Below are 17,404 nucleotides of genomic sequence, written 5' to 3' on the forward strand. Positions count from 1 at the left end.
TGAGCAAAATAAGTGGGCGATATAAGGTCGTCTGCATCAATAACGGCACCAACTCTTGTTATGTATACACCTCGGAACAGGAACATGGAGGCGTGTTGAAGCCGGGGCTGCTCCTGGTTTCGACTTTTGTGGTCTAAGCGATGAATGTAATGGAAACATTTATTGGAGTGTGTATGATTTGTGTGGTGAAATGTGGATACACACACGAAAGTGAAATTGTCATATGGAAGATAAAGGAATACCAAGTTGAGGATTCTTGGACCATGGAGTACAAGTTGAGTTTTATGGGTTTTGATTTTAATTTGGATGATATGTATCTTTATTCGATTAAACATTTTAAAGATGGTGATATTTTGATGTTTCTGGCGGGACATGATCTCATCTACTACACCAGCAAGGCAAGAACTTTTCAACAAGTCGGTATGTTTAAGGATGGATCTGCAGCAGGTTTCTATTTCACCCATATTTTCACTCCTAGCCTTTTCTCACTCAAGAATTTCAGATTCGAGAATGTGATCTCGTTTTAGTTTATAATATTAGTCTACATTTGTGTTCAGATTCTAATGTTTGTCTATTGTGTAGTGTTCGGAATCTAAGGTTTGTTTGTCATGTAATGTTCGGGTTCTAAGGTTTCATTGTCGTGTAGTGTTCGTGTTTGGTCTTATCGTGTCCATCCCGACATACACCCTATGTGCTAGGCCTAGCTAGCATATATTTTGGATGTTGTCTATAATATTTTGTGTTTTGTCGTTATCTAGTCGTATTCGTGTAGAAGGCTTCTTTATCGTGTGTTCTATGTGTTCGGGTACACTAGGCCCGAATGATATGTCAATCCAGCATGTGTATATATTGTGGGTTGTTGCCTGAATCTCATTTTAGTTAATAGTATTAATCTACACTTTGCAACAGAGTCGTATAAATACATCAAATCACATTGTTATTGTGTTTGTTCGTGTTCGATAAAGTTGTCATCTGGTTGATGAAGGAATACTGAGTAACGGAATCTTGGACCGTGGAGTACCAGTTTAGTACTGATTGTGGTTTTGGTTGTGGTTTCAGTTTTGATTTTTGAATCTTATGGATATTTGTCCCATCAAAGTTTTAGAAAATGGCGATGTTTTGGTGTTTATGTTTAGGAATTGCCTCGTTTGCTTCTCAAGCAAGACGAGAACTCTTCAATACCTCAGTATGCTTATGGATGGAACTTCAGATGATGGCATTGCCTCTGCCATGATCTTCACTCCTAGCCAGATCTTTGAGTATTGCCTGATATTCTTGGGTATCATGATACATCACCGAATAGCTTATTAGTCACAAATTGTCGGGATCATCCAGAAGCAGACATCTTCATCACAAATCATCATGGAGGCTAGTAACTATCACGTCTCATAACTCACAGGATCATAATTGCCATCATAATAATGAATATGACTTCAAAGTTTCCATTGATTAGGTGGGTAAATTCGACCCCATTGGCCATTACCCGTGAAACACTACATCCATCTCAGTTGGTGCCCAATTTGGCCATAAAAGAAGCTGTGAGAGCATACCTGGAGGTGCATGGCCGGGCCTATGAGATGGATTGAAGCTGTTCTGGGATCTTGTATTTGTTCATGTAAGTATATGTTGCGTCTCTCCAGCAGAATGAGGATGACAGATCCATAATTATTGTTGAGCACGTAAGAACATCCTAAGGTCTATTGAACAGTGTGTCCATTGCATAACATATATGCCTGATTTCATTAGTAGCAGATTAGAAGATCATATAGTCCATAATTTCATATGTATAGTCTCCAGAACCAAACTTGTACAGTGTTTATCACAGACTTTTGCTGGGAGACGAAAATCTTGTTTTGTATTCTTACTCTCAGATGGTCTTCTGTTTGTGGCTAAAGTTTGAACTGGAAATCTTGCATCTAATCTTGAATTTTGCCATTTTGATGTCTTTTCAATCTAGTTTGGCTGTTATTTATGGCTGCTCTCTAGCTAGCTCGACTTTGAGTTTAAGGCATTGGTTGGATACGAACTTGGAACTTTCAGGTGGAGCCACTCCTACATCCAGAAAGTTGTTCAATTCTGTTATCTGTCTCAATTTTGATCAGAAATATTCCATCTAATCTCGAATTAGGCTATTACATAAGCTATTATATGAGCCTACTTAATTTCATTAAAATTTGCGTGAGACCGTCTCATCATTATAAAACATGGTAAAATCCGGATCTAAGTCCATTTTTCTATGGAAATTTGTATGTTGTGGGTGATTGTAGTTACAAATGTCATTGAATATGAGTTTGGATATGTAACTTGGCATGTCTAAGTGAGACATACGCTAGAAATTTTCTGAGTTATTGGATCATAAGTTTTAATGTAAAATTTGTAAAGTAAGATAGAGGTAGAGAGAAAAAGTAATTAAAAAGTATTGTTAGTGGAGAACGGGTCTCACCTTGTTAGAAAGAAAAGACTTTCTAAAATTAGAAAATGCATATTCTTGTGGGATGGACTATAAAAGAAAGAGTGCATAACCTTATGGGACGGAGGGACTACGACTTAGTTTCCAACTTTAAATTAGTGTTACTACTTTCATCCACTACTCATAGTCTGGTTAGCTGATTATAAAAGTTCAATGCAAAACTTAGTAAAAAAAATCATTAGGCAGCTTAATTTCAGGATGATTTTGATTTTGGTCATATATACGAAGATAAATACTCCCTCCGTCCTCAAAGAGTATGGACTTTGGATTCGGCATGAGTTTTAATAAATAAGGGGAAAAGTAAGAGCGAGAAAGGATAGTGGAAATAATGTTAGTGAAGAGTGGAGTCCACATTATTATAATGGTCCATTATAAGTGTTAATGGTAATGGTTTAAGTTGCTAATAATATGATGTGTATGGGTAGTATGTGTATGGGTACAAGTTAATTTTTTTTGTAGTAATATTTCTAATTTTGGTTAAAATAATCAAAGTTTGGTTTGTGAATTAAGAATAAACTTATTATATACTCCCTCTGTTCCCAAGGTAGTTGGAGTATTTCTTTTGGGCACGGAACTTAAGAAATTGGTTTGTTTAAGGTTAAAGTAGAGAGAGTAAAGGAATAAAGTTTTTACCAAAATAGGAAATGACTCAACTAACTTGGAACAAACCAATTAAAAATACGACTCAATTATCTTGGGACAGAGGGAGTATATTATTACAAAATTGTACTCCATCCGTTCCATAGTAGTGAGGGCATTTTTTCCGGCACGAAGATTAAGAAAAATTGTGTTAAGCGAGTTAAATAAAAGAAGAATAAAGTAGGAAATGAAAAAGGTAGAGAAATGAAGAAAGAATAAAGTTAGAGAGAGTAAAGTAAGTGAGAAAAAATATGCTGACTTTTACTAAAGAAAATGACTCTACTATTGTGGGACGTACCAAAATAGCAAAATGTCTCTACTACTATAGAACAGAGGGAGTAGTAATACTATATTTTTGGCATAGAATATCATTCGATTTATTAATTAGGCATAGTATATTAGTTTAATATAGGTATATGTTTTGCTGATGTATATTCTTTTTTAATAATTGTGATAAATGTATATATATTTTTTTATACGCATGCATATATGTATTTTTCATAATGTCGGAAGCCGAAGATTTCGAGTTCGAATCCACCATCAGTCGAGCTTTAAATTTGTTTCATTTGCATATCAAAAAAATATAAACCAAAAGTAAAGTGGTCCTGTTGAAAATTACAAAAGCAAAATATTCGTATCAATTTCTTAAGATGGCAGCTTGCAGCAAGAATTGTTTCACTGTTGACTGTTGTGTACTTTTTACGGCAATCGCTCATTTCACTTTTATAAAGTCAATTAATATTCGATATTGACAATGCTATTGATAGGATGCTAGTCCTATCTCAGTCTCCGAGCACACGTATCAATGGAATTTTTGTGAACTAGAACCAAGAATCCAACCCTAACATGAGGCTAGGGTTTGAGAACGCCAAAGATAGAGAAAAAGTGCTTTTATTACTTTAATTCTCAATGACTCGATCTATGGGAATTCTACAATATATAGAATTCCCCCTACTTGATTCGGACTTACGATTCAGGAAAGAATCAAGAAGAAAACCCGAAAAGATTTGACTCTATCTTGAAAAGTAAATAGTTCCGTAAATAAGGAAATAAATAAAAAACAAATCAAAACAATTCAAAACAAATCTATTTCTAATGCTGGACGAAATAGTGATACTTCGCCGGACGAGGTGCATTCCTCGTTGGTCACTCCTTCACCGCGGTGCTCAGATCTCTGCCTCTCGCCTCCGGCTCCACGACCACGCTCTGCCCCGATGTATCAGGCTGCATGGGCTCATGCAGCTCCTTCTCGTCGTCTAGCCCAGCATTGTTGAGTAGGGTCGTATCAGATATGCATTTAATTAAACATGTTAAGACCAGGTTTTAATTAAACATGTTATACTGCGTTCCCCTTAGAATTAAGTTGATAATAAAAAGATTATGTGTGTCGTATATGAAGATATTTATATATGGTACAGTATAATCTTCACTAGAAGTCTAAAAATGCATTCTACCCCAATATTTCGTTACATGATATAAATATATAGATAACGAACACTACAAAATAAACAGTGTTTACCGAGCGCCAAAGTGCCCAATATAAGGCCAAAAGTGCTCGGAAAAATGGGAAATACCGAGCACTTTCCAAGCAATTCAAGTGCACGGTATTTGCTTCGTCGTTATCCGAGCAACGATAGTGCTCACCAATCTGGCTTCGCAACCGAGGTTTCACCTTTTTATTCACATAGGCACATATTCACAAATCAGATTCAATCACAACTCTTAACTCATGCATGTCTCAACACTTTCCCTTTTTCCCATCGATTCTCTTATTATCACAAATCAAAGATCATGTTCCTCATATGACTTTCATTCACATCTCAATCCTAGTTCTAACATCAACATATATCACACAAGAATATTTAGCCATCAAGCACACCACACAACACAACACACACACACACACGACACACACTCACGCCACACTCACACACGCACGCACACACACACATGTTCCAAATTCCCTTTCCCTTTTCATCCCAATCTCACTCAAAGAAGATGCATGAGGGTTCAAGAAAACCGATTAATCGGTTGGAAAGGAGAAAAAGATGGAGAAGAAGAAAAGAACACTTATATATAAACAAAATACCTTTTTAGAGGAAAACGATCGGTAGAAACAAAGTAGAGACTTGGTTCTTCAAGAATTCTTGGATTAAACTTCAATTCTTCTCCAAAAGATAGCAAAATATTGGAGAGTAGAAGAAGAAAAATTTGAGAGAGTGAGAGGATGGGGGGGGACGAAAATAATGGGGTTTAGGGTTAGGGGTTCTCTTATTTATAGTGCTCAACAAGATCTTTAGGTAATTAGAATAGAATATTTGGTAAGATCTTATTCTCCACAATTAATAAAATAAATATTATGAAGTAGGGAAGAAGAATTAACAAAAATAGACTCTAAGGCAATATTCCATGTAATTTTTTGAAAACTAGGCTTTTTAATTAGCCAAGATTTTGTTTTGGTATATTTTACGGAGTAGAATAAAATATCACGGAGCAAAATAAAAATTCTCCCCCATTGGCCTAGAAATAGGCGTGTATTTTGAGCCTAATTAAGGCATGGATTTTTTTGAATATTAATTAAAATAAGGTATGGTAAGGATCTCTTGAAGTATGGAAAGATTTGATAGAATATTTAAATTCTAGGTATGGAAAGAAATTAAATAAGAGGTCAAATAAAATAAAACAATTCCTTTCCTTCTACATGTGATTTTCGAAAATCACAAAGAAATAGTGCCTAGTATTTATGGAAATTTTCTCTAATATTCTCACTCACCCTTAATCAAGTAATTCATCTCATAAATTAATTAATCACATATGCCACATCATAATAGTCAACAAATTTGACTTTTCAAACTTCTCAATCAAATAAACTCATGTAATAAATTCACTTATCAAATAATTCACATCTTCCACGTCATCGATAATAAATTTTAGGGCTCTAAGGTTAGGGTTCTAAATTCCGGGATGTTACAAAACTGGTCAACACAACCTTGTGCGATCATTTCAAGCACCTTGTTGTGCTCGGAATACTTGTGCTGAATAATGCGAGCACCTACTTGTGTTTGGATGTTGCGAGCACTTTGCGTATGCTCGGAAATTCACGAGTACATGCATATGCTCGGAATTTTCGAGCCGATGATAACGAATTGTTACAATTGATCAAATTATTCATTAATATCTTCTACAAAAGTACACCGTGACAAAGCGAGGTGAGGTCAAATGGGTCAATAGGCCCTGCAGTCATCCCATAAAAGTCGAAAAAACTCCATTAAATTCAACTTTTGAAATTGTCATTGATCCCACAGTGCAACAATTGTATCAACAATTGTATCAATGTATGTATAGATAGAATTCATTTCAAAATAGACTAAAATAGAATTGCTCAACGTTCTTCACATTGTCCGGCCTCACAAGTTTCATTTTCCAAACTTCCCATTACTAGTATAAGTTACTTTATCCAATCTAGGACACATGTAGTTTATCCTTTTCTATATCTCTTTTTAGATATATTGACAGCCGGGATATGATAAGATAGTTCAAATTCATAATAATTATTCCAATTATAGGATCATTTTCTACAAACAGACAAGCCATGATCATTATTACTTGCCTTTTTTCTTTACAAAGATCTTTTTTTTTTCATTTTCTTTTACTCAAGCATCTAATTCGAGACAAAGTTAAGTGGCAATTGGATAAGGGAAAATTTATTCTATTTACTTGAGAAAGTGATATATCAAACGATAGGTTCATAAGCAGCTAGGGGTTCGATGATGTGCTACTCGACAATGGTTAGCACTTAACATAAAGAATAAAGTTAAATCAAGGCATATCATTGACTTTGACGATAAATTGCTGATGTTTGTTTTAATTGAACTCTATCAAATTCTATTGTTGAATTCACCATTAATAGAATTAATGGCCATCTAATCTGATTTAATAAAAAAAAGAGTTAGAGTTTAAACACAAAGTAAGCAAGAGTCTTCAACAAACAAACCTCTCATCAAAAATGAGAAAACAAACCCAAATAAAGACTAAATGCCCCTGAGGGTTGTGTTATATTGCTAATTTTTTAAGTTGCTAACTCTGCTAATTCATCAATACAGTGTATTAAAAACGTTGATGATATTAAAATGTCAACACATAATGTCAACACTTTATATTGAAATATGTCAACAAAATTATTTGTTGACATTTTTAATTCACTATGTTGATTAATATTTAGCAATGATCACACCCCACGGCCCTAATCTAACGAGCGAAAAATCAGAAGAGTAGTATCTCCAAAAAAGCACGGGAACAGTAGTATCTCCACAGAAGCAAAGGGTCGCACATACCCAATGCAAACAATAAAATTGTAAAAATAACACCAAAGAAAAGAGAAATGAAGCAACAAAAGACATGTTTTTAGCCTCCAAATCCAATCTAGTTTCGGATAGCTCAATTTTTCCGTCGATGAAATAACTGATAGTATCTTCTAATCTAATACTCTCTCCGTCCCAAAAAAATATGCACTTTTTAATTTTAGAAACTCTTTTTTCTATTAAGGTTGGATTCATTCTTCACTAACAATACTTTAATTATTTTTTCTCTCTACCTCTCTCTTACCTTACCAATTTTGCATTAAAACCCGTGTCAAACCCAAAGTGCATATTCTGGAAGTGGGGAGAGTATGATGTACGAACAATTGCAGATACGATAGTTCTATTGAAAACACACGTTGAGTTTAATTGCTTAATACTCCCTCCGTCCCACAACAGTTGAAAAAGTTTGTGGAATATGTGACCTATTTTTTTATATTGGTTTTATAATAAAATATAAGTGCACTGAATTAGTGGAATGTGAGACCTAATTATCATTCATGGTAAATGTGAAATGTGACTCTTATCGTGGGACAATTTAAAATGACAAAATGTGATTCTTATTGTTGTACGAAGAGAGTATATAATATAGGTTATTAAAAAAGGTTGATGCAAGTGTAAGGGCATGGTTGAAATCAAGCCCAATAATTATGTTATAGACCTCCAGGGTTCAATCCCCTTTAGTCTCAAATTTTAAACAAGCATTTTAAACATAAAAACCGGTTTTCGGTTCAACCGGTCTGACCGGCCGGTACCAGCGGTCCAAAGCGGCGTAACATACTAACGGTTTTTAAGGTCGAACCGGACCAGCTGCTAGTTCGCGGTCCGACCGGTCGAATCGGTCGGTCCAGTCTGATTTTTAAAACACTGGAGAGAACTTTGAATAAAGAATTAAAAATAATTTGATATTATGTGGCAATATATACTTTCCATAATATATTTTTTTTTATGTAACGTTAAAACAAAATGGAAGCTGTATCGTACAATCTTTATCTGTTACTAGACATGAATTTTGATAATATACTTCCTGTATCCCATTAAAAATGAAACGTTTTTCTTTTTTGGTTGTCCCATTAAAATTGAAACGTTTTCTAAAATAAAAATAATTTTATCTTTACTTTTTCATCTCTCTTACCTTACTATCTCTCTTCATTAACTCATAGAACAACACTACATAAAATCTTGTGCCGATTCTAAAATGTTTCATTTTAAGTGGGACGGAGGGAATATTTTTATTACGTACGTAAAATGATTTTTCACTATACTAGTTAATACTCCCTCCGTCTCATAAAAATATGAGCATATGATATGGCACGAAAGTTAAGACAAAATTGGTAAAGTACACCCTCTGTCCGCGAATAGGAGTCCCGTTTTTCTACGTTAGTCCGTCCGTGAATAGGAGTCCCGGTTAACTTTTACCATAAATGATAATAGGGTCTCACCTCCCACTAACTCATTCCACTCACATTTTATTTAAAACTAATATATACAAGTGAAACTCATATTCCATTAACATTTTTTCACCCATTTTTTTTAACATTTCTTAAAACTCGTGCCGTCAATAAATGGGACTCCTAATGGCGGACGGAGGAAGTAAGAGATAGACGGAAAAGAATAGTTAAAGTAGTAGTAATGGATAGTCAAACCCTCATTATTATTAGTATCTTTATAATAATATATAAGTTATAAATAACTTAATGTATAGGGCTAATAGTGATTTTTTTTTTATCAATTATCACTACAAAGTACAAAGTACTCCATCTTATCAAATTAGCTACCCAGCGTTGATTCATTTTTTCAACTGTAGTGCCTTTCAAAGTTTTCATTTTGGATATACAAAAGTATAGTGTTTATGATATGGTAAGTCGAGGTCCAGTTCATACTCGGGACTCGTATCAAAGCTCATGAACTACCCAGAAAATACTTAAAAGTTAAAACTACTGTTATCAACCAACAATTGCAAAGCAGTTTCGTCAATACAGTATCTTTGCGCGTATGATTAAATGATTTATGTTCTGACAAAAAACTGATTTCTACCATTGTCCATCTTTATCCATATAAAGGCAACAAAGGGCCATGGTCCCTCGTCAACTTTAACTTTAAACATACCCTTTTCAGGGCAACTGCTTATATATTTTGTATTGTTTCATTTGTTAATTTGTTTGGTTTTATTATTTTCAAATTTGTCACGGAGTTATGTATTCTCTCCATTCCAAAAAGAATATGTACTTTGGATACGACATAAATTTTAATGCAAAATTAATATAGTATGAGAGAGGTGGAGAGAAAAAGTAAATAAAGTAATGTTAGTAGAAAATAATTCACATCCCATCAGTAAGAAAAGAGTTTCTAAAATTAGAAAATGCATATTCTCGTAAGATAGACGATAAAAGGAGAGAAGTTTCATGTTCGGTTCGTCCGCAAGTAGGAGCTCCTACTCATTTGTACTCTAAGGAGGTGTTTGGTAAGGGTAGATAAGGCAAGAAGTTAATTTATCAACTTTAAATGGGCATCTGATAGCTTAAATAAAATATAAGTGTGACCCGTGTTAAATAATCGGTCCGATCAAAGCAAGCATAAAATAATTATTTCATTATGACAAATAATCAAAGAAAGAAAAGATGTGATTGTGTATTTATCTACTCAAATTTTATGTTCTTGAAAATAATAACCCTTCCTCAAATTTTGATAGTCTATTCCCTCCCCCCCCCTCTCTCTCCAACTATTCCTCTCTCTCTACCCCGCTCTCCCTTCCCCCTCCACCCTACCCCCTCTCTCTCTCTCTCTCCCTCTCCCATCCCATCCCTCTACTGCTATTCCGCGCCCCTCGGCTGCTATTCCCCACCTTCCCTCCCGCTTCCAAAAGAAAAAAACCAATCCCTCTCTTCCTTCCCCCCTGCTGCTATTCCCCCATCTTTCCTTCTAAATGGTACTTCTACCGTCTTCGAAAATTTGTAACTTATTATTATTATTATTATTTTCGTTCTGTCTTTAAAAATTTGTTATCTTTCACTTTTATTATTTTTTGTAGTGAATCTTACGTTCCATCAACTCATTCTAATCATGCGGGAGAGAAATAGACTCGTATTAAAGAAGAAGGATTAATAACTTCTTATATTCTTAAATTCTTCAGGTGTAATTGCAATTGAAGAATAAAAAATAGAGTACTAACTTTTTAGTTCTATAGATGGGTAGATATTTCATACGCTTATTTAAAATATCAATAAATTTTGATTCGAAGACCTATCTTATATTTTTAAATAATTTTTTTAATTAATTGTAGCATACGTGATACTCCCTCTGTCCACGAATAAGAGTCCCGTTTTTCCATTTTTGTCCGTCCACGAATAAGAGTCCCGGTTCATAATTACCATAAATGGTAAAGAGATCTCACATTCCACTAACTCATTCCAGTCACATATCATTTAAAACTAATATATACAAGTGGGACCCTTGTTCCACTAACTTTCTTCTACCCACTTTTCTTAACATTTCCTAAAGCTCGCGCCATTTAGAAATGGGACTCTTAATCATGGACGGAGGGAGTATTATTTACATTGACTTTCATAGTGGAATTCTTTAATAAAAAAAATAACTAAAACAATTAGTAAAACAATTACTAACATATGTAAAGAGCCAAGAAAATGGGTACTCGATTCGTCGAGTTTGGATATCCGAAGTGAGTATTTGGGTACGCAAAATTTTATATCCAATTGGGTATCAGGTAGGTATTTCACAATGTTTTCGGATTTAGGTACCTGATTTTTTTCGGATCAAATACCCATAGGTACCCGTATTCCCAGCCCTCATACTACATACATACACATACATAGTAAATAGGAGTATTAGTAGTACTATTAACTGACGAGAGTCAATTATGGTAGTACCCAAACTCCACAATTCCACGAAACTTGTCGGAATATTATGTTGCTAAGCCTATAAAGTTACCCCACAACACAAAGCCCCTCGATCTACAATTAATATCCTACTCCTTGAAAAAAGAAAGCAAACATACTCCTACATCTTACAATACTCGTAATCGTTAATGACGACCACGGACGAGTCCTGGATGCAAAAGAAGCTCGAAGCGCCGATGCCATTGATCGGCATGTACGTCGCCGTCGCCTCACTCGCCTGCTCCCTCGCAATCGCCGCCGACCTCATCCACGCCATCCGGTCCCAGAAGCTCTGGTTCCCCTCCAACTACTTCTCCCTCAACGCCACCATCCTCGCTCTCCTCTCCGTCGCGCTCAAGCTCCCCGTCGACCTCACCACCAGCATGACCGCCGCCATCGACCGCCTCGCCAAGATCAGCAGCCTCGCCCTCACCTCCACCGCCGTCGCCAACTTCGTCCCCTCGCTCGGCTCCATGACCGACCGAGACATCCTGGTCAACGTCGCTGCGTTGACCATCCTGATCTTGACCGTCCTCGCCGACTTCTTCATACAGATCTCCGGAACGTGGTCGTGCCTCGGCCACCGCCTCCTCTTGCCCGAGGAGATCCTCGCCCTCGGCCTCATGCTCCTCCTCGTCCTCGTCCTCGTCTCCACGGCCGCCATGGCGCCCACCGCGAAAAAATGCCTCGAGACGAAATATCAGGAGAATCACAACCGATCCGCGAGCGATGAATATTCCGATAATGAGGAGCTGAGGAAACTGATGGAAAAGTATTGGGTGATGGCGGAGACGAGCAGCCCGCAGTTTGTGATTGCGCGCTACTCCGCCTGCGCTTCCGCAGGCGTCATCTGCCTCGGAAGCGCGCTTATCCTGGCTGAGGCTATTGTGCGCACTGCGGTGGCGCATAATAGCCTCAGCCAGACCCGCTCCAGCTACGGCTGCTCCACGGAATGGATTCTACTAGTGCAGACCATCGGAGTGATTTTCGGCACGATTTTGACTTCACTCCGATGGTTCACGGCCGTCCGATTCGGATGCTCTGATCATAGAAGCTTCAGGATCCAATTCACAGTCGAGGATTACTGGATTCGGAAGCTTCTAGACTGCCAGGATTCTCCAATTCATCCACTGATTAAGCACCAAAGAAGCAGAAGATTTCTCTACAACTTGAGAAAATTCATTGTATGTGTAGTTATCAAAGCTCAGATCTCCATTGTTCTGTTCAACAAGCTGGTTTTAGTAATCTCACGCTGCGTTATCCAGAAGATGACGGCGGTTTCCGTCTGCGAATATTTACCGAACGTGAGGCCTCATTTTCTCCGCCTCGAGGGGGAGGCGGATTTGCCGGACTACATGCTTCGGAGCATCCCGAAGCAGGTGGATAAAGTTCTAGAAGCTTCTAGAAAGAAGAAGCCTACGAAGCTAATCGAATTTACTCGCGATTCGACCTTCAGAGGCGTGGCGGAATTCGACAGCCTTGACGTTGAAAGCATACACGGGAAGGACCCGAAGTACTGCTGGTCTCTTGCTGTGTTCACGCTGGCATCCATTGCTGTCGCGCTGCCTCGTGTCGAAAAAAGCAAGGTCGATCAGATCGTGAAAGTTGTAAGCGATGGCCTTCTCTTGGTGAAGAGCGTGGAAGAGAGCTTTTACAGCGGCGAAGAGTGGAAGAATGCAAGGAAAGCTGCTGACTTGTGGCTGAGAGTCGATCTGTTTCGAAAATGGCAAGAAATCGACCTAGCTGAGATCGGTGCAAACAGTTCAACCAGTAAACACGCGCTGGAGAGGCTAGCGCGTGAGGGCAAAACGGTGGCGTCTGTTTTGAAAACAGACGTGCCGGAATGCCCTATGTTCAACCCTGCGAACTGGGAGCCGAGCATCATCGCGGCGAACTCGATGTACAGGATCAGCAGCACCGCGATTTTGAACGGCTGGGATGGGGAGGAGTTGTTTGATCGGTTGAGTAGGATGATCGCGGACATTTTGGCGGCGTGTTTCACCAATTTAGGGCGGGTGATAGAGAGCAAGTGTCACCAGAAAGGGATTGAGGAGAGAGAGAGGAGCGTGCGGCAGGCTGCTATTCTGTTGGGGAGAAGTGAAGAGATTCTCACTAGTTCAGCCAATCGCGGTCTGCCAGCTGGATTGAATGCGGCTGCTGCTGCGTATGTTGAGGAATGGCGGAGCGTGATGCTGCAGGAGATAGGTGATGAGTCCGGGCGCAGTGCAGATGGAGATGGAGATGGAGGAGACGAGTTTGGAGGCGATCACGAATGCAGTGTTGGCTGCGGCTCGAGTAAGGACGAGCATCGGATCTCTATCTATAGTCCCTAAAATCACCAACTTATTTGCATGAACTTAAATAGTGGATAGAAATGTCAATAGGTCATGGACTTCTCCAATAGTAGTCGATTTCCTATGATTTGAAATTAGGTTAAGTGAAATTTGGTGGTAGGATTGAGTTATTTCTTGGCATTATAGATTGATCAAATGGATCTTTTGCTTTTATATTATCGATTTTTTACGTAGTTTCTATTGGTTTTTGTCATGATCCGGCGGACTTTTTGTTTATAGTAGTACTCCTTTTCATAAATCCTTACCTATCACTTTATTTTGGTACGGACTTAGTCATGTTGGTCGATATCTGTCAAATAAATGAGCTGTACGAGTTCCTATCCGCTCATCACATTTTACATAACTTTGAAATAAATGCTTCATAATGTAGCATTGGCCCTGGCCCCTAATGATGTCAACATGCTATTCCGGCTTTTAAATCAATGGTCTCACCATCAACAACAGTCTTATGTCATCTTTATTTAAGATTTCAAACTTTGTAAAATTTAGCATGGATTACTTATTGATTATGAGGTTGCGAAATAGGCTTATAGGACACATTTAGATATATAAATTGACAACTTTTAAATAGTTGTTTTTATAATTTGGTAGTACTATGTTACAAAAGGTAGTCTCTTTTTATTTTTGGCTTATAGGACACATTTAGGCTTATAGGACACATTTAGATATAAATAGTTGTTTTTTAATTTGGTAGTACTATGTTACAAAAGGTAGTCTCTTTTTTATTTTTGGCAAATTTCTCTCTGTAATAAGGTAATCTCATTCCCAATTAATTATTTTAACCATTTGGAATTTGTTCGACGAGTTTGTTTCGAATTGGACAGAAGCTGCGTTCGCAATCGACGGAATCCGGCGAGATCAAACGTTTCCTTCTCTTGATTCATTCTCGATGTTAGTATGCCTTGAATCTGTATAGGATTGTGTTTCCTAATTGGAATAGGATTATATTTCCGAATTAGGATAGGATTTTACGTGTGCCTATTTATATGGGAGTAGGGCACATAATTATGTGATCTGACTGATCCAATCCGTAGCCATTATCTGAAAACCGTAGTCATAATACAATTTGTTCTCCGTTCTTGCCCGTGGACGTAGCCAACACAACGTTGGTGAACCACGTAAATTCTATGTCTATTTACGTGTTCTTTTGTTTCTCGATTCACAATTGCTCTATTTATCACAACACACGAAATGCATTTAATTGAGGTTCACATTTGGATATGATGCTTTTAATTTAAGCCATAGCTGCTGAAAACAAAATTGAACTAGATTATATAGATGAACCAGTGTTGACGGAAATGCGATTGTCCCGTAAATAAGGATCGTCCTGATCTTCCGATCCGATCAATGTTCGCCATTCTTTTAGTTAAATTGAGGCTAACATTTTGATATGATGCTTTTGGTTTCTGCTAAAACCAAATTGATGTAGATTAGATTACATAGATAGAGTTGTTTTTACTAATCCTCAATGTTGATGGAAATGCAATTCCCCTGTTTATATGGATTGTTCCTGTCTTCCAGTCCGATTACTGCTCGCCATTCTTCGATGTAGGCTGCCTCGAGGATAGGAAATTCGCGTTGCTGTAGTAGTTCAATGATCTCCTCCGTTTCACCTAGATATTTAGCTGCTTTTCGCGCACCCTTCTCCCTCTCCTCAATGGCATTTGATGGTGATTGCTCGTGGTAGATTCGTGAGGCAAGCGGCCAGTATGTCCGCGATCATGATGGATATTGCCTCGAACAGTTGCTCATGAGTTTTGTCGCCTCCGTGGTTGAGCAGAATTGTTTTGCTCATCCTTGTACGTTGAGTTGTCTGCAATGGCCTCCGGGGTCCAGTATGCTCGGTTTTGCACTAGGCAGTATTTGGAATTAGTAACGAACTTCTCGACTTTTGCTTTAGAATCTTGATGGAACTGTTTTAGTATTTCTTCTGCATTCCTCCCTCTCAATGATTTCTCACTGAGATCCTTGTTCTGCCACCTGCTGCGAAACTCACCGTCTATGCTCACTGCGTCTGCTGCTGCTCTTATCTTCGCTAACTGGCTTTTACTATGTATTAGTTTGTCTACGAACTTCACATAGCGGAGCCCTTCAATGACTCTGCGAATCAGGCTTTCGGATTTCTCCCTTTCAACATTCGGGAGGACAGTGTGGCAACGGGCAGAGACCAGCAATAAGGGAGTTGTTGAGGATGCAGAGGCGGAATGATACGAGAATATCTCCACAAATATCTCCCATATCTCTATTATTATATTATCATATATTTCCATATATTTGCAATCTTGTTCACTAAGTTAGGTTATTAGTAGGATTATCATATATAGGAGTTATTGTTATCTTTTGGATGCAATCAAGAAATATCATTTATCCTTCTATTTTATTTTTACGCATTTATCGTATCATTCTTGGTTTGATCGACCGGCAAAGCTCCGGCGACTGCCTTTTATCGTGTTAAGGGAACTTCACCCTTAACAATTGGTGCTTCCATTTTCGAACTCATGGCTGAAGTCAATCTTCCTTCATGGTCGGAGATATCGCAAGCATCTGAAAGCTTGCAATTGACTTCAACAGCAGCAACTTGGGAGAATATTCTCGCTAGGTTGGCAAGAATCGAGTCCCGATTGCTTGAGCATGAGCGCAGGGTAGCAGCAACGCTTCCTCCGTTGCAACCCGAACCTGATCCACCCGACCGAACCCGGCGGTACACCTCAGCACAACCACCTTACCCGCCTTACCAGCCACCATATCAGCCAGATCCTAGTTCTCATCGGTACACACCACAAAGGCGAGAGCAGCCCGGATATCAGCACTACTTCCACAATCAGCCGACGCCGTCAAACGACCACTACCAGTCGCTGCAACAATCCTACCGGCAGCCACCGTTTGTAACTGCAGCCTTACCCCACCAAAATTACCCACAGCTTCCTCCTTTGAAACCCTACCAACCGCAGCCATTGACATCACCAGCTGCCGCCACCAGCCCACTCCACCAAAACCACCCGTCGCAGCCTCCATACGCCCACCAGCCACCATCCCCCTACCAGCAACAACTGCTCAGCCAGCCACCGCAGCAGTCGCCGCGTAAAGCCTTTAACGCGGAGGATCAGTTCGTTAATATGCCCTACCGGATGGCTACAACGTGGGACTTGCCGGGGACACACATCGTGCTGGAACCACAAGCAATCGAACAGACGACGTGCTGGGTTCATAAGGCACTTCGTTCTCACCAAGGATACCATTCCTATGAACAACCTACTGTTGTGCAGCAGCCCCTTCCCCAGCGCTTGCCCTACTGTTGGAATCCACTGAGTCACCATTGCTCACCGACGGCGGAGCTGCCTGCAGTTGTTGCTGCCCCACCTCTTGCCGATGATTCCCGACAGCCCTTGTGTCTCCATGTCACGAGCGCAATGAGAACGATAATGGTGGACGAAGAGCAACTGGGATGAACCATCAAGAGTGCCTTCAATGAACTCTATTTTTGAGACGGAAGCAAAGGAAGTCGTAGATTGTGATGTTGCTACTTTTGATATAGGAGATGTATCGAATCCAACCATTTGCTTGCCAAGTGATACTCATGGAATTGGGGAAAGTAGAGATGGATGTCATGAAGACCAACAAGTTTCATCAATTGAGGAAATGTTTTCGCCGTGCAGCCCCATTCTATGTGGGGAGGAAACGTCTATG

The 17,404-nt window shown here is 38.8% G+C and overlaps 2 protein-coding genes across 2 annotated transcripts; both read left to right on the forward strand.

The window, feature by feature from the left end:
- The first annotated feature begins 11,512 nt into the window (after nt 1–11,512).
- LOC125205116 lies at nt 11,513–13,696 on the forward strand. The gene has a single exon (XM_048103933.1). It carries the CDS (start codon nt 11,513–11,515, stop codon nt 13,694–13,696), a length of 2,184 nt encoding a protein of 727 aa, XP_047959890.1.
- A 2,519-nt stretch (nt 13,697–16,215) lies between these two features.
- On the forward strand, nt 16,216–17,166 carry LOC125205125 (extensin-3-like). Its single transcript, XM_048103940.1, has one exon. It carries the CDS (start codon nt 16,216–16,218, stop codon nt 17,164–17,166), a length of 951 nt encoding a protein of 316 aa, XP_047959897.1.
- The last annotated feature ends 238 nt before the right edge of the window (nt 17,167–17,404 follow it).

The sequence above is a fragment of the Salvia hispanica genome, chromosome 2 (assembly GCF_023119035.1).
Source record: "Salvia hispanica cultivar TCC Black 2014 chromosome 2, UniMelb_Shisp_WGS_1.0, whole genome shotgun sequence".
NCBI lineage: Eukaryota > Viridiplantae > Streptophyta > Magnoliopsida > Lamiales > Lamiaceae > Salvia > Salvia hispanica.

Bases quoted from the DNA above. Each gene is read 5' to 3' on its own strand.
- LOC125205116 (XM_048103933.1), top strand. From the start codon at position 11,513: ATGACGACCACGGACGAGTCCTGGATGCAAAAGAAGCTCGAAGCGCCG.
- LOC125205125 (XM_048103940.1), top strand. From the start codon at position 16,216: ATGGCTGAAGTCAATCTTCCTTCATGGTCGGAGATATCGCAAGCATCT.